A 26,288-nucleotide genomic window follows, 5' to 3' on the forward strand; every position below is an offset into this window, starting at 1 on the left:
AAAGGGACAGAGAGTAGTATAGCCTTATGACTATGGGAGGGGAATCAAGGATATTTTAAAGCTGTGTTTGCCAAACAAGACATACCTATTAAAATATTTATGTGAAATTCATACAAAATTTAGAAAGCACATTGCAAAATTTAAGAATATACTGCATTAACAACATGTGAAACCAAATGAGTCAATGGAAGAAATGCAAATTGGGAGAAAATAAAAACTGCATTGATTTTATAAACCCACCATTACTCTATGTTCAGGAAAATCCAGACCTGTTCCTGTTCTTTGCAAAGACTCAGTCACAGCCATTTTGAAATTTCTTCAGCAAAACCAACCAGAAGCCAGGTGACTTTTTTAGTAGTTGAAATAAATATTTAGAGGAAAGAAGCCACTAATAAATATGAATTTTACTTAAATATTTCTACATATACACTAACTTCTAATGTTTTTATTTGGTATATAGGACCAGTAAATATTAGGTTCTCATTTATCCTTTTCTTAGTCCTTGCTTCATGCATTAATTCATCAGCTGCTTAAATTCCAATATAAGATAGGTTACATCAACGAAAGGAACCAAGGCCTCATCCTGAGAAGCCAAGGCTAACTGTCTCCCAGGTTACTGAAGGAAAGACGAGCAGAACCAAAGCTAATTTAATCTAGGCACAGTATTTTTCAAAATCGATGTTTAAAAAACTGGAGATGGCAACTGGGGAAACCCAAGAAGCCTTCGCCTCCTAATATGGTTGTTTACTCTAATTCTGAGCATCAGCGTTCTAACCCACAGATCTTCCAGTTCTCTCTGGGTCCTTGAGTCTTGTGCCACAAGCAGCAGCCTGGAGGGGGCTGAGGAAAGCCAGGGTGGAGAGAAGCAACAAGCGACTAACGACTGAGGCTGCCATGTTAGACTCTGTGCACTGGACTAGTTTCTTTACTCTTTCCATAAGCAGAATTGGTGGTGGTGTTGCTTGTTTTTTAAACATGAACGAAGAGTAAACTTAAATGGAGCTTAAACTTCCTACAAATGGTCTGTAAGAACGGGAGAGTGCACAGTAATGGCCAACACAAGAAACTACTATTCACAGAGATCACAAAAGTGTTTTGGTTTTTTTTTTTCCCCCAGCAACTTAATCCCTTCCTCCAGTACACAGCATAGCTAATCCCTGGATGAGAGTCTCTTGTTATACTCAGCAAAAAATGGATTTACTAGGATTTTATTTCTCCTGCCTCCAAAGAAATGGCTCCTAGCTGGGCAGCCAAGAGTGAAAGGAAAAGCAAAGGCCTTGGGTGAAACACTAGTAGTGGAATTCACCGCACAGATAAACAGGAGCTGACAGTGTGCATCAGAACACTTGGTAGAAAAAAAAACAGATGTGATGGCCAGTTAACTTTCATCCTGAGTTTTTATAACACTTGTCACTCAGAAAAATCACAGAAAGGTCAATTATTTCCAATCTCATTGTTCTCTAGAGAGTAGGTGCTCGATAAATGGGGTTTAATTAGCTAAAATGGCATCCTTGGCTCAACTGCTCAATCACTAGGGCCCTCTGCAGTAGACGACTTTTAAATTTAAGTCACAGCTAAAGCGCTTTTCAACGAACCCAACAGAGGAGGCACGCTCTACCTGATATCCAAAGAAGACCATCAGCCACGTATCCAGCGTGACACGAAAGGGATCTGTCAAAGGGCTGCACAAAGGTCCATTTGTTCTTCTTGGGGCAGTATCTCTCAACTGTGGGCAGAACCTGACGCAGTTCATTCCTGCCCCCTACTGCATAGAGGTACTCATCCATGGCACCCAGCACAAAGTGTTCCCGGCAGTTCTTCATGGGTGCGATCTCCGCCCAGGAATTACTGCGAGGATCATAGCGACAGGCCGTCCTCACGGCACACGTCCGGCCACTGGCGTGCTCCACTTCCCCTCCTGCTACAAACAGGAAGTCCCCCATGACGGCCACACAGTGGTGGCTCCTTCCCACCGGCATGGGAGCCAGCTCACTCCAGTTGGCAATGGCGGCTATGAGGGCGTTCTCCTGATCCACAGGGTTGAAGTACCGGAGTTCCTTGACTTTACAGACCTCACGCTTTTTCCCACCAATGATATAGAGAGTGTCTGACTGGAATCGCGGTTTGGTCCTGCGCGTCTGCCACACAGGCTGTGCATAGAGGCTTTGGTGGTATTCCAGGGCCTCGTTGACAAGGGCAGTGGCCGTCTCACTGGCTTGGACCAGGGGGTGGGAGAGGGCGACCGTGTGGAGAGTATCCACATCCATGAGGCCGAAGCGGATGTACTGCAGAAGCTCGTCCATGTGCTGGTAATGGCAGTTGTGTTCCAGCCACCTCACAGCCAGCTGAAACAGAAGGAAGTGAGATGAGAAAAAAAAAATACAGAGTAAGGCAGGGTGGAGGTCAGCAACTGCACATGGCAAATCACAGCTCTTCCTTCAGACACCAACAAACGCTCTCTCCTACAGAGCACAACACTGGGATATTTTGGTGCCTAGGTGAGGAATTTCTTTTCACTGTACCAGCACAGACACCCAGGACCTCAAGGCACTGCTGTTGGAGTGAGGAAACCAGTAAAGCGGACCTCTCAGAGCTTATGACATCTTTTCAAGTGAACAATAATTGCTTTTCAAAGAACAAGAATATTGTGAAACAGCATGTCCCCTTCCATCTCCTGCATGGAAGCTCCTGAGCACCAGAAAAAGCTTGTGGTGGGTAGCACCATCATAGCTCAACTAATGTATGTCAACCACGAACAAAGGTGCTCTGTCAATATGAGTAATGTGAGAAAACGTGATCACCTGAGACCACAGGATGCTCTTGAGAGAAAATCAATATGCTAGCAGAATGATTTAGAAAGAAAGAAACCGCCTCCTTCCATCCATTCTGTAGGTACAGCAACCAGGAGGAAGCAAGAATAGACAAAGCTACAATGTAACTTATATAATCCCCTCTCCCCCAATCGCTTTTGACCTTGAAGACAACTGTAGATGCTGGCAGTGGTTAAGAACCATTTCCACAAACAAGAGATGGATGGATTTATCTTTGTATTATGGGGAAAGTAGCAGAATGCAATCTAACTTCTTAATTAATGTGACTTGATGTCTGAGTATGTAAAACTATTCTGCATACTATCACAACCTAGTATATCGAGTACAATAGTTGACATATCTGACATTAATGGGTTCTAGCAGTGTCTGTATGAAACCAGGTCTCCTAAAAAGGACTAAGGTAGAACTAAAGGAATTGGCAGTGGAAAGTGATGAATTTGAAAACTGTATTTTCTTATTTATTTGCTTTTTATCTCATGGAACTATGGTTTGGGTCTTCCCTGTTCAGATAATGCTTACTCTATGGAAGGACAAGAAAGAAAGTGCGCCATCCTCAGACCACTGCTCCCTGGTGAAATGAGCTGGGTTTCAACGGGCATAAGGAGTCACTACACTAAGGCACTGGATGATTCCAGACTTCCAGGGTTTCTACATCCTCTTGACAGTGTCCTCCTACCTGGAAAAGGTAAGCAGAAGAAAAACGACTTCCACTTTGCAGTGTGTGCTGCTCTTAATTAACTCCTGCATAATCAAATGAAATGGAAAAAAGGGCCCCACGAGGTACCAGTGAGGCAAATCCCTGAGGGAAGAGAAGCAACACTCTATAAGTGGTTTTATAGAAGAGTATTTTTACTTAAATAAGACATCAACCTGACGAAGGAAAAATGTCTTTGTGTGTTAACATCAGCAGTAATCAACATGTTGCAAAAGAAACATATCACTTGTCTTGACATGGTCTCTACCTGTGTGGAGAGCATTTTCACACGTAGATCCTATTTCCTCTCCCTCTCCCTTTCAGTTTGGAAGGACGGGGCGTCCCGTCCCACGTGGTGGTAAGGCCTTTTGTTTGCTGCTCACGGAGGTTTCAAAGTTCTCAGAAACAAAGTCATGTCACTAGACGTTGTTTCTTAGGCACCAAGTTTTCTGACACACAGCCTTTGCTACTGCTCCTCAGGTGAGTGGCTGCAATCGGTGGGGGTTTGCTGGGAACCATTTTCTCAGCATCCGTCCAGTTCTGCATGCTCCATGCAGAAACTCTGGGAAATAGCACTGGGCAAACATGAGGCACATGCTCACATCACCGAAGCCTCTTTCTCAGCATGGCACTGCACATTTAATTAGTTCTTTCTCTCTCCACAAATCAATTTTCTTAAGCCATAATCAGTCTTCTATGTCATCTCCAAACACACTGTTGATCTTTCTCTTTCTAAGACATGGCGTCACTGTTGGCACGAGAGGCACACAGGCCTCAGCCTTGCTTGGGTGTTAGGAACTTTCAAACAGGTCAAACTGGCAGTGAACCAGGGCTATCGGCTTTCCCTTCCCACGCCATGTTGCACTTCTTTTGAAGTTTCCCAACACCATATGTTAATACTATACAGTAGTCTGTGCACCTATATTAGTTTGGTTTTAAGATGGCTTTTGGTTTTAGATATTTTTACACTTTTATAATTTACTAGCATTTTCAGAACATACCTGAGTTTATCTAGATCAAAAACTGTTTTGCTATCAACTTCAAGCCTCACTTGCACATGAATTATCCACTTTTCTGGTTCAAGTGCAGAGTCTGCTTTACTAGACAGAGTGGTGGGATAAGGCATCTACCCTTCTAACAAACCCTACCTCCCTCACAGGCCAATGCCACCGTGCCTGTCACCTTCTTTTCACTGTGATAAAATGCCTGCTAGAAGCAAATTTAAGGGGAGAAAGATTTCCTTTGGCTCACAGTCTCAGGAGATTACAGTCCACGAAGACTAAGAAAGCAGGGAAACTGCGCCCTATGTGGCGACACGGCCATGAGGCTGCTAGGCAGAATGTAATCGCCAGTCAGAAAGCTGATTGAGGCCGGAAGTGGTAACATCTGTAACCTTCAAAAATCCACTCCACTACCTCTGCCAGCAGAGACATCTCTAAAGATTTGTCAGCCTCCTAAATCAATGTCACCAGCTGATGACAAGTATTCAAACATGAGTCAGCAAAGGATGCTTCATATTTAACCCATAACTGTGATTCTGCTATCTTTACTAAAACATGTAGAGGAGAGCAACCTCAATGAAACAAATGAATTCATTTTTAGCCGAATAATGAAAGACCTTGGAAAGACAGTTTAAAGCAGAGGTTCTCAACCTGTGGGTCGCAGCCCTTGGGAGCCAGATATCAGATATCCTGTATATTAGGTATTTACATTATGATTCACAACAGTAGCAAAGTTACAGTTATGAAATAGCAATGAAATAATTTTATTTCATGGTTGGGGTCACCATAGTGTAAGGAACTATATTAAAGGGCTGCAGCCTTAGGAAGGTTGGGAAACACTAACTAAAGCAATCGGCCACTACAAAACCACATGTTCTGTGAGCCTCCGAAGAATACAGTTTCCTGTGATGCTGAGTGAAGGGAAGGTCATAGGAGGTATCCCAAAACTTGCTTAGGCAGCCGAGAGACCACAGTACACTGGCCTCAGACAACTGGCTCGTCCCTGAAGCACAACAGAGTAAGACCCCACTTAGCTGTGTTGCATATTATACAGATTATGTATGGAAAAGCTTATTTTGGAAACTGATGACTTTCAAGATAACATGGCACTGAGGAAGCATACCCTGTAGCTACAACCCCACTCTTATTTATTCTAGCTTGCCAACACCCTCATTCTTATAATCTCTAGTATTTAAAGAAGAATATCTCTCGCTCTCTCTCTCTCTATCCATCCATCATCTATCTATCTATCTATCTATCTATCTATCTATCTATCATCTATCACCACAGTTGTGCCTCCTATCTTTATGTTGAGAAAACCTACATATATAAAAGAAACTACAGTTTCAGTTTGGAAACTCACTGCAAAGAGGGTTTAGAAAAACTGATGTGTCAGCAAGATTTTGCTATAACCTTCTGGTATTGTGCATCAGCATAAATCCAGGAATAACGGGATTCTCCTGTGCACAGTCTGTCTACCTCAGTTCAAACAACTCCCACAGGGAACTGTCCCTTCCTAAATCACTGGGAGGGGAGCTTAGTCCAACCTCAGCTACTCAGCTTCAGCCTCAGATCTTAGCTTGGTCCAGGGTGCTATGAGTAATTGCTACCTGGACAGCTGCTCGTAGTCTGTTTCTTGAAGTTTTCTTAAGCATTATTGGTCCTTTGTTCCATTACATGTTTATTAACTTATCCATCTACCACATTGCTATTTTATTATGTAATCTTTATGGCTTTCCTATAAGGTTTCTCTAAGCTCTTAGAAATCCACATTGAAGCATATGGTGCACTCATCTTGAATGTATAAAACTGTTGCTCTGCTTCTTGCATGCTTGGTTCTGAACACTAATGTCCTCTTTCTCCACATCTTCTCCAGCCTGCAGCATCCCTTGAGTTTTTGATCAAATCTTAACACTAAAAAAAGATGAAATCACATTATAATATTTCCAAGTGACAGCTATTCGGTCTTGATCCACATCCTCTTCTCATTGAGAAAGGTATTCTTATCCCAGAAGTGGCTGGTGGTGCCTTTATTCTGCCTTGGCCTACTCCTGCATGCAGCCTTAGCTCAGGATGCAGGCTGAGATTTCCTTTTCAGAGGCCATGCTGTGAAGGCTCCTGTGACTATGCCCTTCTCATTCAGAGAGGCTAGAGCCCCTGGCTCTCCTTGGAACCTGAAAGGTATCACAAACCATTCTTGTGCCACCTCAGATAGAGGTAAGGAAGAACATGAAAACCAATCAACTGGACGTTCATGAACTTCCCCAAAAGCTGGGTATTTTTTTTTCCGGTGTGTGTGGGGGGTGAAACAGGGTTTCTCTGTGTAGCCTTGGCTATCCTGGACTTGATTTCGTAGACCAGGCTGGCCTTGAACTCACAGAAATCCACCTGCCTCTGCCTCCCCAAGTGCCTAGGCAGTAGTGGGAAACCAGAACGGTACATTTTAACAGTGAAATGTGATGTACAGACAGACTGTCCAGCATACACTCTCTCTTGATATTGTGACCACAAAAGAGAGCTCAGTGATTGTTGGTACATTAAAGCACATTATTTTATAAACCATTTTAACATGATTGTTGGTACATTAAAGCACATTATTTTATAAACCATTTTAACATGCCATTATCTGTGGAAAACACAAACCTTCAGTGTGACACCATTTTAATATCAGTGTAGATGCTTTAGGCTAAAACTGTGGAAAGTCTCTGTGATCCCAAGTGAACAGGCATCTAGATTTGCTACACTGTCTTACACAGAAGCCACCTCCTTAATGTGAGGCAGGTAAGGTCCACATGGTGACATAGTAAATGATGACTGTCCCAGGAATGCTTATAGCAATAAGTAAATACCCTGAACCTTGCAGTCATATTCTTGTCTTTAGACAAAAAATGAAAAAATTCAAGTTAAAAAAGGGCAGCATTCCCATAAAACCCCAAAGCACTGGAAAGTAAGAATGCCAGATCTGTGTGTTTCCTCTATCAGAACAGTGACAATGTTACCATGGAGGAGTATTAAAAATTACAACAGTGCTCACTCGAGTGCTATAATTAAAACTGTGTCAACATTTTGCTTGTAAAACAGATTTTTCAAGGAAGGTTGCACATTAACCATTATAGCTGACTGCAGACATATGACGCATAGGCGATTTTTCCTCTGAGAAACATATTTCAATGGAATCAAACCTTATGAGGCCCCAGGATCACGCGCTGTATGAAAAGAAAAACTCTGACAGGTTTAAAAAAAAGATTCAGCGTAGAGATGTGATGATAACATCCTTTCATTGTTTATTTAAGATTTTATGAAGTTGGGACATTGATCAATGCTTTTCTTTTCACCTCTTGCATAAAATGTGTGCCCTAATAACCATATTTATATACACACCAAGGCTCCAAATGCAAGAGCCTTTGACATCAAATACGCGTCTTACACACTGGGGAGAATACTGACCGAGGGCTATGGGAGCAATGATGAAAACCACCCCAGGCCTCCCCCCAAGGCCCATGCACCCACACTCCAGACAGTCAGGAGTACCAAGCACAAGTGATGTAGGCTGCTCTTTGGTTTACTCTCTGGGATTTTTTTTAAAGCAGTTTCTATATAGAGACAAAGAGGAATTCCAGATGAGAAAAGAAGAAAGTTCAGTAGTTATTGTTGTACAGCTGGCTACCATTTTGAGCTGATTTCTTTTTAAAATATTTTCTTGAAAAGCCAATCGTAAAAAGCAGCATAGATCTGTGTCTGGCTGTAACTGTGTGAACTTAACTCTGGCTCCTTTATTCGATTCCCCTGTCTGTCTTTGTGGTGGTACCATGCTGTTTTTTATCACCATGGCCCTGTAGTATAACTTGAGATTGGGTATGATAATGCTTCTAGCATTACTCTTTTTCCTCAGGATTGCCTTGGCCATCCAATGTCTTTTGTATATCTATATGAATGATATTTTTGTATTTCTGTAAAGCACAGCATGGGGGTTTGGGTTAAGATTTCACTGAATCTATAAATTGTTTTTGGTAGGATGCTCATGGAGGAAAGATCTCATCTTCAACAAACCGTGTTTGAAAAATAGACATCCATATATAAAATAAGACATTTGTCTCTCAGCCAACATAAACATAACTCTCAATAGACTTCAGCATAAAACTGAAACAGCTACAAGAGAAGGTAAGGAGTACACTACAACCCTTACACATAGGTAAGGACTTTCTAAAGATGGGACTCTGGTTGCTAGGGAAATGAAGTCAACAACTGGCAATCTGGTCATCATGAAACTGAGGAGTTTCTATACAGCAGTGGAAACAACTGAGTGAAGTGGATGCCGACAAGATGGAAGAAATCTTTGCAATGTATCCATCTGACAAGGGATTAGTTTCTAGACTGTACAACAAAATTCAAAAACAAAGTAAATCAAACAACACCATCAAAAATAGGCTATAGATCTTAACAGAACTTACAAAACAAGAAATATGAATGGCTTTTAAAATGGCTCAACATCATTAGCCATTGAAGAAAGAATTATTAAAGACAGAGAGAGAGATTCTACCTTCCCGCTGTCAGAATGTCTATCATCAGAAAATTAAATGAGACAGGATGTGGAGAAAGAGGAACCACTGTTGGTGGGAGTACAAAATAATGTTGCAACTATGGAGGTCAGGGTGGAGATTCAACAAAATCGTATGATCCAACTATACCACCCCTGGGCATAGGACAAAGGACTCTACATCCTACTACAGGATTACTTGTTCACCCATGTCCATTGCTGCTCTTTTCATGATAGCCAGGAAATGGAATCAGACTAGATGTCCATCAGCTGATGACAGATAGTGAATATAGAGCACATGTACACAATGCGTAAATAAAACTTGTTATAAAATTTACAGGAAAACGGGGAAAGTGGAAGAAGATCTATCCAGGGAGGAGATCTAGGCACAGAAAGATAAATGCCCAGATGTTCTTACTATATATAGTTCCTAGCTTCAAATATCTAATTTTGTGTGTTCCACCCAGAGTTTCTGTAGAAACTAGGAAACTAGGGGGAGACCACTAAGATGACAGTATCATAAGAAAGAGGAGAACAATAGACTATTGGTAACATGAAAGAACCCAGGGCAAAATACCCATGAGGAAAGGTTTAAGCAGATAAAAGGTGGGGAATGAAGAAGACAAAGAGTAGGAGAAATAGCTAACTAAAATAAAGGGGTTACAAAAAAATCATATGAAAATTGGTATCCTGTAACCAAGTTAAAAATATAACCTATGAAAGAAAAAGAAAAGCTGCCACTGACACTGGGCCAGCCATGTCTCTTTGTTTATAAATAGTAAGTTGGTAACAGTCTTTTCTTCTTTTAGGTACCTATCACCTGTGTATCAACATTTATTTTAAAATACTCCAAAACTCCCATTTGTGGATAGGCAACTAATATTAACGGCTACACCTGGCATTCAAGCCATGGCTTTGCACAGCATGAACCGTTTTCATAAAAACAAAGTGAGACTTTTAATTCATAGTCCTGTACTCAGGAAGACATCTGCATGTGCCTTAGTCAACTTTCTGTACTGTGATAAAACACTGTCCAAACTTGGGAGAAGAAGGGGTTTGTCGATCATCAAAGGAAGCCAAGGTGGAAACTAAAGCAGACACTTTAGCATGGAAGAAATCTCCTCAAAGGCTTGCTCCCTCAGCTTGCTCATTCTTATGCAGTTTGGTGGCTTACTGATGGGACCATCCACAGTGGCCTTCTACCTCAACCAGCAATCAAGAAAATGCCTCACAGGCATGAAGGGGTGGGTGGAATGCCATGTATACTAATGCTAATACTAGTCCCCAATGTCTAGTTGCCAGTAATTAGTATTCTCAGAATGAGCACACTCTCACGTACATCAAGTGATGTTGCGTAAACTTTGCTCGCCAATATTCTCTGGCTGGTTAAATAAAGTAGCTGACAGCCTGTAGCTGGGCAGAAGAGAAGTAGGTGGAGCTTAGGTTCCTGGTCTTGGAGTCAGATAGGGACCTTGAGACAGAGGGAAAGAGAAGGAGGAGCCTGAGAGAAGGAAGTTGCCATGGGGCAGTATGGGCCATGAGCATGTGGCGATGAGGGCTGGCCTGATGGAACAGAAGCCGTCCATGAAGGAACAAGTAACTTGAGCTGTGTAGCTGGGAAATAGCAAAAATAGCCTAGAGTGTTGATATCTGCCAGTTATTGTGCCTTAAAGCTTTTATAAATCTAAAAAGTCCCTGTCTTGATTATTTGGGAACTAGCTGGGGTAGAGAAGTTCTCTAGAGTCTAATATCCCTTCTACAACACAAACATGCCTACTAGCTAATCTGATGAAGGCAATTCTCCAACTGGGTTTTTTTCCCTAGGTGACTCTACTTTATGTCAACACCTACTAACCAGCACAGCATATATGCATGTGAAGGCATATGCATACAGAGGACACATGCAAAAAGCTGGTTTATAAGATGGGGTTGTGAGGCTTTTCATTCCCCATGAAGAGCTTTGATCAGAGTGTATCACCTAATAGATTAGTGTATTAATATGTTAGTAGCTACACCTCTGCTACAAATTAGATAATCTCAACCAAAGAATCAAAGACATTTTAAAACTTCAAAGTGACCACTTCAAAATGTTACTTATTTAGAATACCAGAATCTGATATTATGTGTAAATAAAATGTTTAGTATGCTTTGAGAATATATTTTGTCTCCAGACTTACAAACCTCTCTGACAGCAGGACAATAAAATACAACCAACATTACCCATGCAAACATAATCAAACATTTTTTCAAGAAAAAAAGAAATTTTTTTGCTCACCTCGCATCTGACCAAAACATTTTGTAATTGATCTTCAGTATTTTTACAACAGTGAGCAGAAAGACAAGAGGCATCAAGCCAGCCAATGAGATTGGGATTGTTTCTGGGCATTACCTAAAATGTCTAAGACGCTAGTGTTTATCTTCATAGCACATCCTACTGGACACTAAAGGGACTTTGCACATGGCCAACCAGAAATAAGCCTATACTGTTGGACTAACCCTGGAAAATGAGAGGAAACCCTATTGTGCCCCAGTGGTAAACAGGGAATGGAGTACCCTATGTGGCTGACCACTTACATTCTCTCCCAAGACTAAATACAGTGAGGACATCAGGGCAACATCAGCTGAAATGGCCAGGGAATCTCGCTGCTCTTTTTGATCACTATTGGCACATACCTGGTGATGTAAATGTGGTAGTTATGAAGGAAGCAGGTCATGATAACAAAAACCTGTCTCCAGGATGGAGCTGGAGCTCAGGTAAACTGGAGCTCATCTCATATATGTGAGCATTAGTCCCCCAGCACCCCACACAAGCACTCCACCCGCAGAAGGTCAACTGTTTCCCTGCACTCAAGAAACCCACCAACACAGTCCACCCGCAGAAGGTCAACTGTTTCTCTGCACTCAAGAAACCCACCAACACAGTTCACCTGCAGAAGGTCAACTGTTTCTCTGCACTCAGGAAACCCACCAACACAGTCCACCCGCAGAAGGTCAACTGTTTCTCTGCACTCAAGAAACCCACCAACACAGTTCACCTGCAGAAGGTCAACTGTTTCTCTGCACTCAGGAAACCCACCAACACAGTCCACCCGCAGAAGGTCAACTGTTTCTCTGCACTCAGGAAACCCACCAACACAGTTCACCTGCAGAAGGTCAACTGTTTCTCTGCACTCAGGAAACCCACCAAACAGTTTCAGCAGCTGCACACTAGGATGGTATTTCCTGTCATCTAGTACTCAAGAAGCCTAGGACTGAGATAACATGAGAATTAGACAACATGTGAATGAATGTCATGAGAATGTGACACCATGAATATTCTTTGTGACAGGCTTTCCCTGGGTAGCCTTGGCTATCCTGGGCTTGTTTATAGACCAGGCTGGCCTTGAACTCCCAGAGATCTGCCTGCCTCTGCCTCTCAGAGTGCTGGGATTACAGGCATGCACCATCACACCCAGACCTATAATTTTTTTTTTTAAGTTCAAGATAAAGTCATCACATTCAGAATATTTTTTTATATGAGGAATATTGTGTGACACTGACATAAACTTTTAGGTAATTGTAGATTATAAGAAACATGGAATTAAGTGTTTCCCATGTTGTAGAGCAACAGTAAAAGCATGGCAGTGCAGCATGCTTGAGACAGCCCTTTTAATGGTTCTATCTTCACAAATGATCCAGGAATTCCATCCCAGAAATTGAAGTTGTGTGGCTTTGTTGAATATACAGCCTTAGAAGCATGAGTAAACAGATGAATAAAAGCAGAAAAGAGAAAGCGACTTGAATCTAGTGGTTTCTGAATAATACTTGTTTTTTTCCCCTGTGACTTGGATATCCTGTTTAGAAATATTTGAATTCTTGTCCACATGAGTCTCTTCAAATCTCGAGCCAGTTAACATACAGATGAGCTCAAGAATTGGTGGAACCTAAAATAAGGATCGGTTGTTTAAGCAAACTACCAGACTACTTTTTTTTTTCTTTCTGTGGATAAATGATATAACCATGAACCTTTCCTTTGTTTTGTTTGTTTGTTTTTGTTTTACTTGTACTCATCCATTATTCAGTTTCAGTGAGTTCACTATGTGCCCAGAATGCACTCAATTAGAAAGATTCTAACCATTACACACACATGGGTGTTACTTGCCATTCAATTCCAAATCTACTAGCACCATATCAAGCATCCCAAGTCTCTTGTATACTTGTGTAACTGGAAGAAAGTTTGAAAATTCTAACGACCTGGAAGTTGCCGTGTTTGGAGACAGAGATTCTTCTGCTCATGGACCATCTTTTTCAAATACCAATTGGAGCTTCCCCTAACTCCTCTCCCCCCAGTTCCTCCTTTCACATCCCTTCCCCTCTGTCCTCTCTCTCCTCAGAGAAGGGGAAACCTCCCATGAGTATCAACCTGCCTTGGCATATCAAGTAGGACTGAGAGCTTCTTCTATTGAGGTTAGACAAGGCAGTCTAGTTAGGGGAAAGGAATCTAAAGGCAGACAACAGAGTCAGAGACAGCCTCTGCTCCTTAGTTAGAGGTCCCACATGAGGACCAAGCCATATATCTGTTACCTATGTAGAGGGACTTAGGTCCATCCCATGGCTCTCTGGTTGGTGGTTCAATCTCTGTGAGCCCCTGTGGGCCCAGGTTAGTTGATTCCGTATGTTTTCTTGTGGTGATGGATCATCTTACTATGCTTCCATTTCATTAGCATTTTAATGATGCTGACATAACTTTTATATTTTATGGCTAAGGAAATTGTTAACTGGCAAACATGCCTTAGGCCATCCTGAGAGCATCAAGCCTTTAAATGCCTCTTTGTGGCTTGGTTCATGAATAATGAGCAAACAGAAGATACCCTGGGCACTCACAGTCCCTAACTGAGATCAAAGCTGTAATGGTATGACCAGATGAACCTCACAGGGTCAAGTATCCACTCAAAGTCAAGGACACGGAGTTGGTCAACTCTATCAGGTAGTTAATCTATGATGAAACGGTGGCCAGGAATTGCTTAAGTTGCATGGAACTATATGTGAAGAGCAAGCATCCATTCTTGAGAGGAAGGGTCATGGAGCAGGCACCAGAGACTTGATAGACCAAGGGAGGGGAGACAGGCCTAGGCTACCAATGTGTTACAAAGGGATCCACCTGGTAACTACCTTCACTTCTCGAATTTCAGACTCACCGGTGATGTTTAAAAAGAGCATTATTCCACATGCTATTCTTTAACTTCTCTTCTACATAGTAGAAATACCTAGGGAAAGATGAAGCCCTCTTTCCCACTTGTAATACTTGTGTTAAGCAAAAAGATACAGCTTTCACTATAATTATAATAGCATTTTTAACCAAAATAGAATTTCAGAGAAGATGTGAGTCACCAAATAATTGATCAAATAAACGGGTTTAGGAGTACCGAATGGGTTGTTCAAACAAGTGAGCGTCAGACAAGTCTTGAATTAGGATTCAAGTGTGCAAAAATCATAACGGTTATAATTTTACCTCAGAAAAGATGGCTAAGGCCTCAGTTTAGGTGGGGATAGCCTGGGGTACCATCTGTAGTGTTCCTGGAAGGAAGACAGTCCATAGTGGGAAAACCCCTGGCTTGATGATCTCTGAAGATGTGTGGTAAAGGGGCTCCAGTGGCTCAAGGAATGAATATGGGACAGTGGCTCTTCCAAGATGAGCATCTGTAGGATATATGAGATAGGGCTGTTCTTAATTGCAGGGTCGACCCATGGGTTTTTGCTGAGTAAGGAAGCAAGGAGTCACTCAGGAACACCATAGACCTATGCCTTCTCCATAAAGTCAAGATGGCGAGTACTAAATGGAGGCTGGGAAGTGGGCAGAATAAAGAGAAAAAGAAACATGGCCCAGTAACTGAATCCCATCCTTGACGCAGAGTAATTGTCAGCACAAGCCAGGCAACAGGTATGGAATGTTGGCTCAGACCTTTGGAGAAGTGCCTTTGTATGTAGAAGGCACAGTGGGCTAAGTCAGTGTGTGGGCACACTGGCAGGTAGTTCATGGAGGGCTTCTGAGAAGGTAAGAAAAGCCTTCTATTTTGAAGACAAGTTTTCCACATTTCAGCAGGACAGTGTTTGGTGGAAGTTCAGAACCCAGATCTCAGGATAATACCCATTTAAAATCATGATTTCTATTTCTTGTAACAGGAAATGGTTTATGGCTTGAGTCTCATTAACTTGCAAACACAGTGACTCTATGTGGTGATCTGCATGATAAATGTCCCTCATGTTTTTTGGCATTTGAATGCTTGGTCCCCAGTTGGTGGCTATTTGGGGAGGCTTAGTAAGTTAGGAAGTGTGTCCCTGGAGGCATGCTGTGAGAGCCAAGTGCACAGGAATCACACACTCTGCTTGTTGCTTGTTGATGCTTGTGAGCTCTCAGCTGCTCCTGCTCTCATGCCTGGTGCTTGGTGCAGAGCTTTCCTACAGTGACAGATGTGACTGATTCTTACCCCTTTGGAACCATAAGCCCCAGGTAAACCCTCTCTCCTATAAGCCATCTTGGTCCGCCATGTTTTATAACAGCAATAGCAGGGTAGCTAAGCTAGTCTACAAAATAAAATGACTCATTTTCACAGATACTGCAAGGTAATATTACAATTAAATGTCATACCACTCTTGAAAATGCAAGAGCCATGAAAATATTGATTGGTTTAGTTGACATATTTCTCTCCTAGTTATCCTTTATTTCCTGTTGCTTAAAAACCAGACATAACTAGTCAATAACTCTGTGAAGCATCCCCAAGGGCTATCTTATCCACGTAGTTCACTGAATGAGAGAAAAGGAATCCTCTGTGGAATGTGATGACAAACTTGGTAAGACCACATGCATGAACAATCCTATTCTCATGTTTCCTTAAACACACATTCTAAAAGCACCATTGCTTAAGTAACGGCTGCATTAAAATCATAACGGAATTCACTGTCTGCCTTCAGATGAGACTGAATTATTAAGGACCTTTTTTACCATTCAAGCACAAATACCTTATTTAAAAAGCCAATAATCTATAATATAATCAAAACATATTATATAAAATTCTCAAATAATTTATATATACCTATACATATACACATACACAAATATATCACAAATGAAAAAATAAATTTAATTTTGTAATACTTATTTGTTGAAAGAAAATAAATACATGTACATAAAAGCCAGAAATAAATACTGTGAAAAGAGAACACCTAAACTAAAGTTAGAACCATTAGGATGCTGGCATTTTAACACCCATAGACATATTTGCTTTATCATTGTCACACTAGAAACCAACGTTTAGAACTAGGCAGAAATGCAGCCCAGCTTGGGTAGTGGGGAGACACAACCACACAAGATGCATAGCAGTAAGACTGGCTCTCAGACACCCACCATGCCAGGTTGCCATGCATAGTCAGGAGACAGAAGTAAGGGGGTTTTCCTTTTTTTTTTTTTTTGTCTCCTGCATTTTTCTCTGTAAAGGGTCTGCATGAAGATCCTTATGCAAGCTTACACACTGTTTTGTAAAAACAGCGTTATAAAATGCTGGTGTGGTTTCTTAACTGTACTTCAACCAGGTACAAGATCTACACAAGTTAAAAATTGTAAGTTGGCAGGGCTTTAGGAGGCAGCTCAGCTGGTAAACGGCTTGCCAGACTTGAGGACCCTGAGTCTAATTTCTAGAGTCTATGCAAAATAAATCAAACATGGAGCACAGTGACACGTATGTGTAAAACTCAGTGCTGGGGAGGCACAGACAGTTGGATTTCTGGGCACGCTGGTCAGCCTGACCTAGTCAGTGAGAAAGTCTGTCTGGAAAAAGAACAGTACCTGGAGAACAGGACTTAAGGTTGTTCTCTTCTCTTCTCTTCTCTCCTCTCTCTCTCTCTCTCTCTCTCTCTCTCTCCCTCTCTCTCTCTCTCTCTCTCACACACACACACACACACACAAAATCAACTTTTTAATAACTGTAGCAATTCTGTCTTCCTGTGTCGAACCCTCCCCAAGCTTCCCGAGAAGGAAAAAGAGTAAGGCGCATGCTTTGAAGGAGGAATTTGACAGTGTTCTGAGACATGCTGTTGAGGAAGCTGTGAGGAAAACGGGGACTTCAGCTCCAGTTCTGCACCCATTTGACCTCACTGCAGCCATCGCTTCTTGCACAAGATGCAGAACTGCCTGGACTGTTGCAAATCAGCCAGAGCATCCCTGTCATTCCAGCTTCCCCTCTGCACAATCAGAACGGAAACATTTGCTCTATTGGAAAGGAGTGATAAGGATGGATTTTTAAAGTTTCCATTTTTAAGTGAAAATGAAAGAAAAATGCTCTTCTAGATGTGTTGTGCCTTTGAGCTCCATTTGAAAAAAGGGGGGAAAAGGCAGAGAGAGCTGCTGTGAAGGTCACTGAGTGAGAGAACTTCCTCAGGGCACAGAATAAATTAAATCCCAAGGAAAAAATAAAATGTGATTTCCAGAGTGTGAGGCACAAACTCCAAATGACAATGATTGACAGCCAAACTATATCCGTGCAATATCCAAGACTGCACGTTCTCATTTACCTCAGTGTAGCCAGCAAGCGCCCATTAAACATCCGTCTGATGCCCAAATTAACCTTCTTGGCAAACTGAAAGAGGCACAAACTATCATAATCAACCTTTCATTATCACAGCAGCCTCTAGTTAAAGGGTCAGAATAATTGTGCCATCAGAGCCTTGATTGTTTTCAATCAACAGCCGGCTGGAGTGACAGCTCGGTGATGGAGGAGTCTGATGAAACCGCACCAGTCCTAATCAGAGCAGATGAAAGGAAGGCATGATTGGTGCAAATGAACAGTCGTGCCTCTCCTTTTCATTTACAATCTGAAATTACTCTTAAATTCGTGAGGGTTTTTTTCCTCCCTTATGAGCACCACTGAAAGAATGTTTGACTTATTATGAGTTCTGACAGTGCAGAGTTATAAAACACAGGTAGGGTTATCAGCTGAGGCTTTAAGTGGGTATTCAGCATAATTCTAACAAATTCACTCTTGAAAAGCACAAAATGACTAAAAAGGCTTCCAATGACCTAACCTCTCATTGCAGTCTGATAAAGAGCAGTTCGCTTTGCTGGCATTGCAAATGCTAAGGCGCTAGAGCTGCGCAGACGCATGCTCTGTAGGTGTTTGCATCATCTCCACAGTACTGGCTCCTCTGTCCCAATCCTTTTTGTTCTCTGAGAACAGGAAGGAACGCTAGGTGATAGAAAGACTTCATCAGCGGGCGTGCATCAGATACAATCAACTGTGGTTAGGAGCCCGAGGCTCCCCTGGGAACCGTAAGTGGTGTGGGAGAGACCAACACCACCAGTCTGAGGCTGATGTAAAGAGCATCCTGAGAGAAGAACGGAAGTTCTGTGAGAGAGCCAGCTATACTGGGCATTCAACAAATTTTCTTCCTTAAGTCTGCAATCAACTAGTTTGCAATCAACTAATCATGGGAACGCTATGTTTTAAGTCAAGCTACAAAACAAAGGACAATCATTTAGGTATAAACTTCGTCTGTTTTGTTTGCATGCATACCAGTGCATGTGCGCATGTGCCCACGTGTGGTGTAGACGTTGGAGGATTTTAATCTTTCAGGTTTCAGCATGCAGGACTCTCCCTGTCTAGACTGCGTCTCTTCAGACTGTGATCAGCACCACTGTAAGCCAAGGGAGGGTAGCTGCTGGCTCAGTTTTTGGGTTAGTTTTAACATCTTAACTAACTAGTTTTACATAAAACCTATACGATTGTATTGCTCAAACGGTTCATTGCAATGATAGCATAAAGGTTAGAAATTCACAAAGTAAAAGAGAGAGTGATTAGAACAACAGAATTTACTTTTCGATGCAGTAATTAGCAAAAGAAAATTCCCCTGAGACTCAGACAGCTTAATTTTTAGGTCCGTTGCTACCTACAAATGTACTCTGAAGTACAGAATTCACCAAGACACACCTGTCTGTGGAGAGGCTTCAAGAGTAAGTGTCCCAATCTTAGCACATCCCAGGGCATCTCAACGCTTTGTCCTGCTTTGGTGTTTTGAAGATAACTTTGAAAGGAACATATCTAGCAGATAGTTAAAAAACTGTATTTTCCAAGTCCACCCTTGTTCCCCTGCACTCTTTCAGGGGCTCAGCTTCTTCAGGTTCCTTCACTTGGGCATGCAGGGACGATGGCAAGTTTCACCAAAGCTCCCAAGGAGCTGATGCTCTGTCTGTGAGGCTGGTTTTATAAGCCATGACATCCTTACTAACAGAAGGTGCTTTGTGTACATGCCAAAATGCATGGTTTGGGGATACAAATTGCTCATCAGCTTGAAACTAGACTTCCTTGTAGGTACAAAAGCACCTTGATGAAAGGCAGGCCAATTTAATTAGGTCGACTTCTAAGGCCCAGAACCCAAGGAGCATGGAATGATCCTAAAACATCACACAGACCCTTTACAGCATCCAAATCTTACACAGGATGAGAAAAGCAAAACACATACTCTTCAAGAGCCTGTCAAACCCCTAATGAATCAATGTCTTTATTTACCCTATTGTTTCCCCGTTTATGGATATGCATGAACTTCCTTCCACAGAGCATCTACCCTGGGCAGAATGAGGAATCCCCTTAAGTTCTCATATATGGCATCAATCTCACATCCAAAGAGAAGGACACTTGCGTGATTGACCTCTTAAGTAAGCAGCAACCTTTCAGAATACAGCTTAGTTTCACTCTCAGCTGTAAGTGATTTCCCATTGTGATCGGCTGGCTTATCGTCAATTTAGTATAATTAATGCCAAATTACATTGTAATTCACATAGAATTACAAATTAAAAGCTACATTAAGAGCAAATGAATTAATCAAAATTAATGATATTATACTCACTTGTTTTAAAGTGTTAATAAGATGGGTCTTCCTAAAACGTTTACACTTAAGCATACCATCTATCACTGCTTTATTATCAGAGTTCCTTGTGTGGCTGGAGGAGGTTCTATGTAGCCATTTTACATCAGCAGGAGCACACACCAGGCAGACATGAGTATCAGTCTCCAGCGAGTATAGTATCAGTGCCTCTTACCAATATGGACTTGTGATGTTTTTTATAAACAAAGGGAGGGTATTCCACCTCTGATACCTACCCTTTAGAAAACATCAAGGTCCTTTTAATTCTCCCTAAAAAGAATTCCATTTCTTGTTATGCTTTTCCCACCAGGACACTGGGATTCACTTGCAGCCCTTACGGTGACAGTCATGCATGGAGGCGGTTGGCCGGGGAGCATCACCACAGAGAGTGCACATCTCTGCATTGCGAGCACACAGGGAGTGTAAGAATTACCTTTCTGTGGGTTCTCATGCTGACTGTGATCTCAGAATTGCAGATCTCAGAATACTTTCCAGGTATTTTGAGTCCAAACACTCCCCCTTCCATGTGGTAGAGATGGAATATAGAGCTCATGCATTCTGGGTAAGTACCAGCCATTGAACTATATCTCCATCCAAATCTTAGTCATCATTTCACATTTTGTCACAAGTTGTAGGGACGGGTGAAGGAAGTAGTGCCTAAAGACATTAATATTGAACAAACACCACGGCTTTCTCAGACATCTCTGGGCCACTCAACACAGATGTTTTGAGGCACCCACTTAGAAGGCCGGGGCCAGGAAATCACTATGGTCTGGCATGGCCAACCACCATGAACTTCATATCCACGTGAGTGGCCTGACATTGCAGAGCATGGGTGAATGAATTCATGTGTATTGGAAAAAGACTAATGCTTACCAATATCAATACATTAATATTTTCTCTATTTCTCTTAAACTCTACATCTAAGCTGTAATCCAACTGTCAATTTCTGTCACATAAATTCCTAAAGTTTCAACACACTAAGTATAAAAGGAAGATGTAATGATTCATCATTTTCATTCACTTCCATTCTGTCCATACAGTCTCTTCAGCCAGGTAGAAACCACAGCCTCTGGGCTTCCTTCCACACAGTCTTTACACACTACAGCAGAGATGAGGAAACTCATTCTCTTACACTGACTGGAATCTCCTCCAAGGATCTGTGACTCCTCCTTATCAGCCTTCCTCTCCTTCACTGTACTTCACCACCTCACATTCTGGAGAATGTAGGCGATTTCACTGAGTAGTTGAAATTCTCTATCCGCTCTTAATTGACCCATCTAAAGACCCATTTTGTTTTGGTAAGAGCCTCAGTAACTCTTTCCACTACCACTTCTGTCTGAGTCATTTCTGCTACTTCCCACAAGAAGGAAAGATGGCCAGTTATGAGAAACATCAAGAGCCGACTTCACTCATAGAATATAGCATAAGATATCAGATATGGAAGATGTAGGTGCTACTTTGAGGTTCTTTTTTGAGTGGGGGGAAGTTGGTATATTTCAAGGCAATACAGTGAGCTCTCCATTGAAACAAACTGTAAAGTAAGCTAGTTAATCACTGAACTTCACACTTAAACTTTGGTTTTCTCACTAGTTAAAATTTGGATAAAATTCGCCTCATCTACTATAACAAGTCTAAGGAGAGATTCATATGAAATTAGGTGTAAAAATTCATTAAAATATGAAGCTCTCTAGGCTTGCAAGAATTATTATTGTTATTATTGGTGGACTTCTTTGCCTGCCTCAGGGTTTCTACCTCATATGCAGCTTATGGTTGGGTTTTATTTTTAAATCCCTGATAACCCAGGTAGTAGCAATATTACTGCAGGCCACCAATGCATAAGTAATATTCTCCAGTCATCTTTTTCCTTCTCATAACAACAACAAAAATATCAGTCTGGAAACAACATGAATCACAATGAAAATTAGAGGCAGAAAACATAATATGTCATATCTCATAAATCACCTTCTTGTTCTGTGTGTTCAATTCTTAAAAAAAAAAAAACAAAAAGAAAAGGAAACCATTAACTCATGGGACCAGCAGCACATGAATACATGTTGGCTTTCTTGTAATTTCTGATAATCACTACCCCTCACAGCTGCTTGACAACGCACAGCTCGAGTGCTGGGAATTAGCTGCTGGAAAGTTCCTCTGGAATGGTTGTGTCCTGCCTCTCACAAAGGCATAAAGCCCAGACAAACAACAGCAAAGCCACCAGTCAAGCTCCTGGGAATGAATCCTCACAGAGAATTAGCAGCATGTACATCAGGAGGAAAGACTAAATACACAGCAGCATCTCCCAGCACCACGCCTGGAAATATCAACATTACTCAGGGTCCAGCTGAGGGCCCATAAAGGAAGCATCCTCAGGCTGCACTGTCTGAGATACAAGGGAGCTGTTGTTTATTTTCTTTACTACCATTTAATAGAATGTAGGAGACTGTAGGTAGCCGGATGGAGCGGTAAGCAGTTTCAGGGAGAAAATTGAGAACTGGCGCAAATTTGATTAGCTTAGGGACTGGTGAATAAAAATACATATAGAATTCAAAACATAAATATACCCTGCAAATGTCTGGCTGGGAAAAATATAGCAATGCTGTAATACTTCAACCCATGCACAAGCAGAGACAAGGATGAAATGAAAATAAAGTTCTCTGACCACAGAACTGACTCCATTTTGAGTTACCAAGGTCTATGTATTTTAGACGTGATTTTTATTTGAGGAATTTTTGGATTATACAATCACACCCCCTGATTCGTTTGACTATGATGGTACTAGTAACCAGCAGAGATTTTCAAATCTGTATGATCATGAACAGGAATCAACAATGAACAAGTCACTGAAGAAACAACAAAGAAAACTGTATGCTGTGGGGATGTCCAAACAATTGCACTTCCCTTTCCCTTGAAGCCAGATCATTTCGACACAACCCATGTGACAAGCAGAAGCACCCATGTCAGACTCAACAGCACCCAGAGAAGCAGGGCCCATTGGTCCTTTCTGCTACCAAGCGCTAGCACCCATGCTATGGCAGTCAATAAGAGTACTCAATAGCATCTAGCCCATCCCAGCCCATCCTCAGTACCTAGCTGTCATGAATGAAAGAATGAGTGAAGCACATGCCATAGAACACAGAAGAATTAGCAAGATGACAGACATGGGGCAGGAGGAACAGCCCTTCTCCATTTACTGTAGACACTACTTCACAACTATATAGAGAACCGGAAGAGCCAAGAATTTCTTCTCCTTATTTTTTAGTTCCTTTAATACTGGAGGTTGTACATGGAGCCTCATACATAACAGCAAGAAACTACACCCAAGTTTTCCTAGTTCCGTTTAAAGCCAAGAGATAATTTGATGCATCTTTATCACTCTTTAATAACTTTAGGCTATTGGCCAAAGTGGACAGAGTCCAAAAGTTAGAGGATATGGATTTGCAGTTTTGTTCTGCCAATTTCCCGTTCACATCATTGAACCAGAGAAACAGTAAATCCAGAAGCATTTTCAAAACTGTGATTCACTGTGTAAATCAGGCAATGTGTTGTTTCACCTTTTGCAGTGTTTGAGGTCCTGGCTTACCCCTGACTGAAGTATATGTGGGTCACTTTACCACCAAAGAGATACAAGATGAAACCTGAAGATGTCACCTATGTCCTCCACTTCCTAACTATGAAAGGGTAGAAGGTTTAGCTTCTGGGATTACTTTTAAGGAAAATGATTAAATGAAGATGCAATGCTTTGTGCTTGGGGTGCTGATGAAAGCTGAAGAGCTTGTCAAAAATAAAACAAAAACAAAAAACCTGCACTACAAGGAGGTTGCTCAATGCCCTCTGCAGTATGCATCTGACATTACTAGAGAGACAAATTTCCAAAAGCAACAACAAAACAAGAAAGTATGGAATTAAAACTCAAAATTCACTTTTTATAGCATGTTTCCTAAAAATAAATACAGCCTTATACAGGACTGGCAGTATATCTTATCACCCATTGAACTGTAATGTGAAGGCTCTATATGTTGTCATTATCATTTATGGGACGCAGGAGGACAAGGTAACATGTGAACCTTTCAGACCCAGCCTCTGTCTCTGTGAGTGTATAATCCCACACAGATGGAAACAGGATATGGCTAGGTCAAAAGAGATAACATGGACCTTTTATGAGTAGGTAGGGAGTGCCTCCAACCAAGGTCAACAAAGAGATGAAAATATTATCATTAGAGGATATATAGGAAGTATTAGTAAGTTATTAAAGGAAAATTTTTTCTCCAAATTCGAAGATTAAAATGAAAAGTCTGATTAAATAACTCGAAATTTACCTTAGCTTCTGTTTTTAAGGATCTAATTCCTAACAACATGTCTAACACAAAACAGGTGTCAAAAATATTCAATTTATTTTTAAGGCAGCTTGATCCATTTAAAAGATATCCTTTTTGTTTCTACTATTTTAGAGATAAAGTCATAATTCTAAGAGTTGTATTTACAACAATATTTAAAGCAATAAAAGTCTCTTCGTAAATGGTGGGGCATATTCTGGGTATATGCCCAAGAGTGGTATTGCTGGATCTGGAGGAAGTGCTATTCCTAATTTTCTGAAGAAGTGCCAGATTGATTTCCAAAGTGGTTGTACTGGTTTACATTCCCACCAGCAAGGGAGGAGGGTTCCCCTTTATCCACATCTTCTCCAGGACATGTTGTCACTTGAGTTTTTGATCTTAGACATTCCAGTGGATGTGAGATGGAATCTCAAGGTCATTTTGATTGGCACTTCCGGAATGACTAAGAATGTTGAGCATTTCTTTAAGTGTTTCTCTGCCATTTGATATTCTTCTGTTGAGAATTCTCTGTTTAGCTCTGTACCCCATTTTTTAATTGGATTACTTGGTTTGTTGGTGTTTAACTTCTTGAGTTATTTATATATTCTGGATATTAGCCCTATGTCAGATGTAGGGTTGGTGAAGATCTTTTCCCAGTCTGTAGGTTGTCATTTTGTTCTGACAACAGTGTCCTTTGCTTTACAGAAGCTTTTCAGTTTTATGAGGTCCCATATATTGATTGTTGCTCTTAGAGCCTGTGCTGTTGGTGTTCTGCTCAATTTGCTCAAACATGTTTGCAGCAGCTCTATTAGTAATAGCCAGAATCTGGAAACAACCTAGATGTCCCTCAACGGAGGAATGGATACAGAAAATGTTTACACAATGGAATACTACTCAGAAATTTAAAAAATGGAAATCAAGGACCATGCATGGAGAGGACCTAGACCCCCTGTTCAGAGGAAGCCCATTGGCTGCTCAGTTTACAAGTGGGCTTCCTAGTAAGGGGAACAGAAGATGTCTCTGACTCTTTGATCACCTCCCCATGAGGGGAGAGCAGCCTTACCAGGCCACAGAGGAAGACAATGAAGCCAGCATTGATTAGACCTGATAGGCTAGGGTCAGATGGAAGGGGAGGAGGACTTCCCCTATCAGGGGACTAGGGAAAGGGTATAGGGAGAGAAGAGGGAGAGTGTGTGGGACTAGGAAGAGAAAAGGCAGGGGGCTACAGCCGGGATACAAAGTGAATAAATTGTAATAAATAAATATATAAATTAAATTAATTAAAAAAAGGTCTCTTCGCTTTTGAGTAAGGCTTGGGAAGAGAAACAGAGTTAGCAAACCTGTGCTCTTTCTTCCACCTCAAGCAACTAGAGGTCTCAGCTGTTCACTCCATGCTGGGAAGAGACTGCTTCTCTGTTAGCTTGTCTAGGGGCTTGTACCAGGTGGAGCTGTTCCTGTCAACTGTTCTCTAATGGAATAGGCTACCTCCCTCTCAGTCTGGAGAAACAACCTGTGACTGAACAAGCAGAAAACGTACCTTTCTGAGAAGAGATAAGTAGCTCTTCTGTAGGAAAGGAATCAAATTATTTCATTCTAAGCTGTTTTTCTTCTTTTTTATTGAAAATAGATTTTTTTCATTTACAATATATTCTGATTATGATTACCCTTCCCTCAATTTCCCAGCTACCCAAATCCACATCCTTTTTTGTTCTCTCTCATTAGGAAACAAACAGGCTCCCCTGTTTGGCTTATTTGCTTATTTATTTTAAACCATTTCATCACAACTAAGCATTGAGCATATTAAAGGTAGACAACGTGATAAATTGACACACACAAACATAGCATAGTGATCACCTCAGTCTAATCTAGCATAGCAAATGCCACCCCTGTTGGGCATCCAATCCTCAGAATTTGTATGTGAAACATTTTGAACGCTTTGGTCAGCACCTTCTTTGGCAGGACCCTTGCATCGACCTCCACAGGTGAGTCAAGCTGGAGAACCTAACAGAACCGGCCTAA

General features: G+C 41.5%; 1 protein-coding gene across 5 annotated transcripts in view; it reads right to left on the bottom strand.

Annotated features, from left to right (window-relative positions):
- Positions 1 to 26,288, bottom strand: part of Klhl32 (kelch like family member 32) — a 210,721-nt gene that overhangs the window by 30,907 nt on the left and 153,526 nt on the right. For 3 of the 5 annotated variants that reach the window (XM_060386069.1, XM_060386070.1, XM_060386068.1), the window contains one exon: positions 1,619 to 2,345. In XM_060386069.1, coding sequence (XP_060242052.1) covers positions 1,619 to 2,345 — 727 coding nt within the window. Of the gene's footprint in view, positions 1 to 1,618; positions 2,346 to 14,554; positions 14,743 to 26,288 lie in introns of those variants that run through there. The other 2 variants (XM_060386071.1, XM_060386072.1) reach the window with 2 other exon arrangements.

The sequence above is a fragment of the Meriones unguiculatus genome, chromosome 6, assembly GCF_030254825.1.
Source record: "Meriones unguiculatus strain TT.TT164.6M chromosome 6, Bangor_MerUng_6.1, whole genome shotgun sequence".
Lineage (NCBI taxonomy): Eukaryota > Metazoa > Chordata > Mammalia > Rodentia > Muridae > Meriones > Meriones unguiculatus.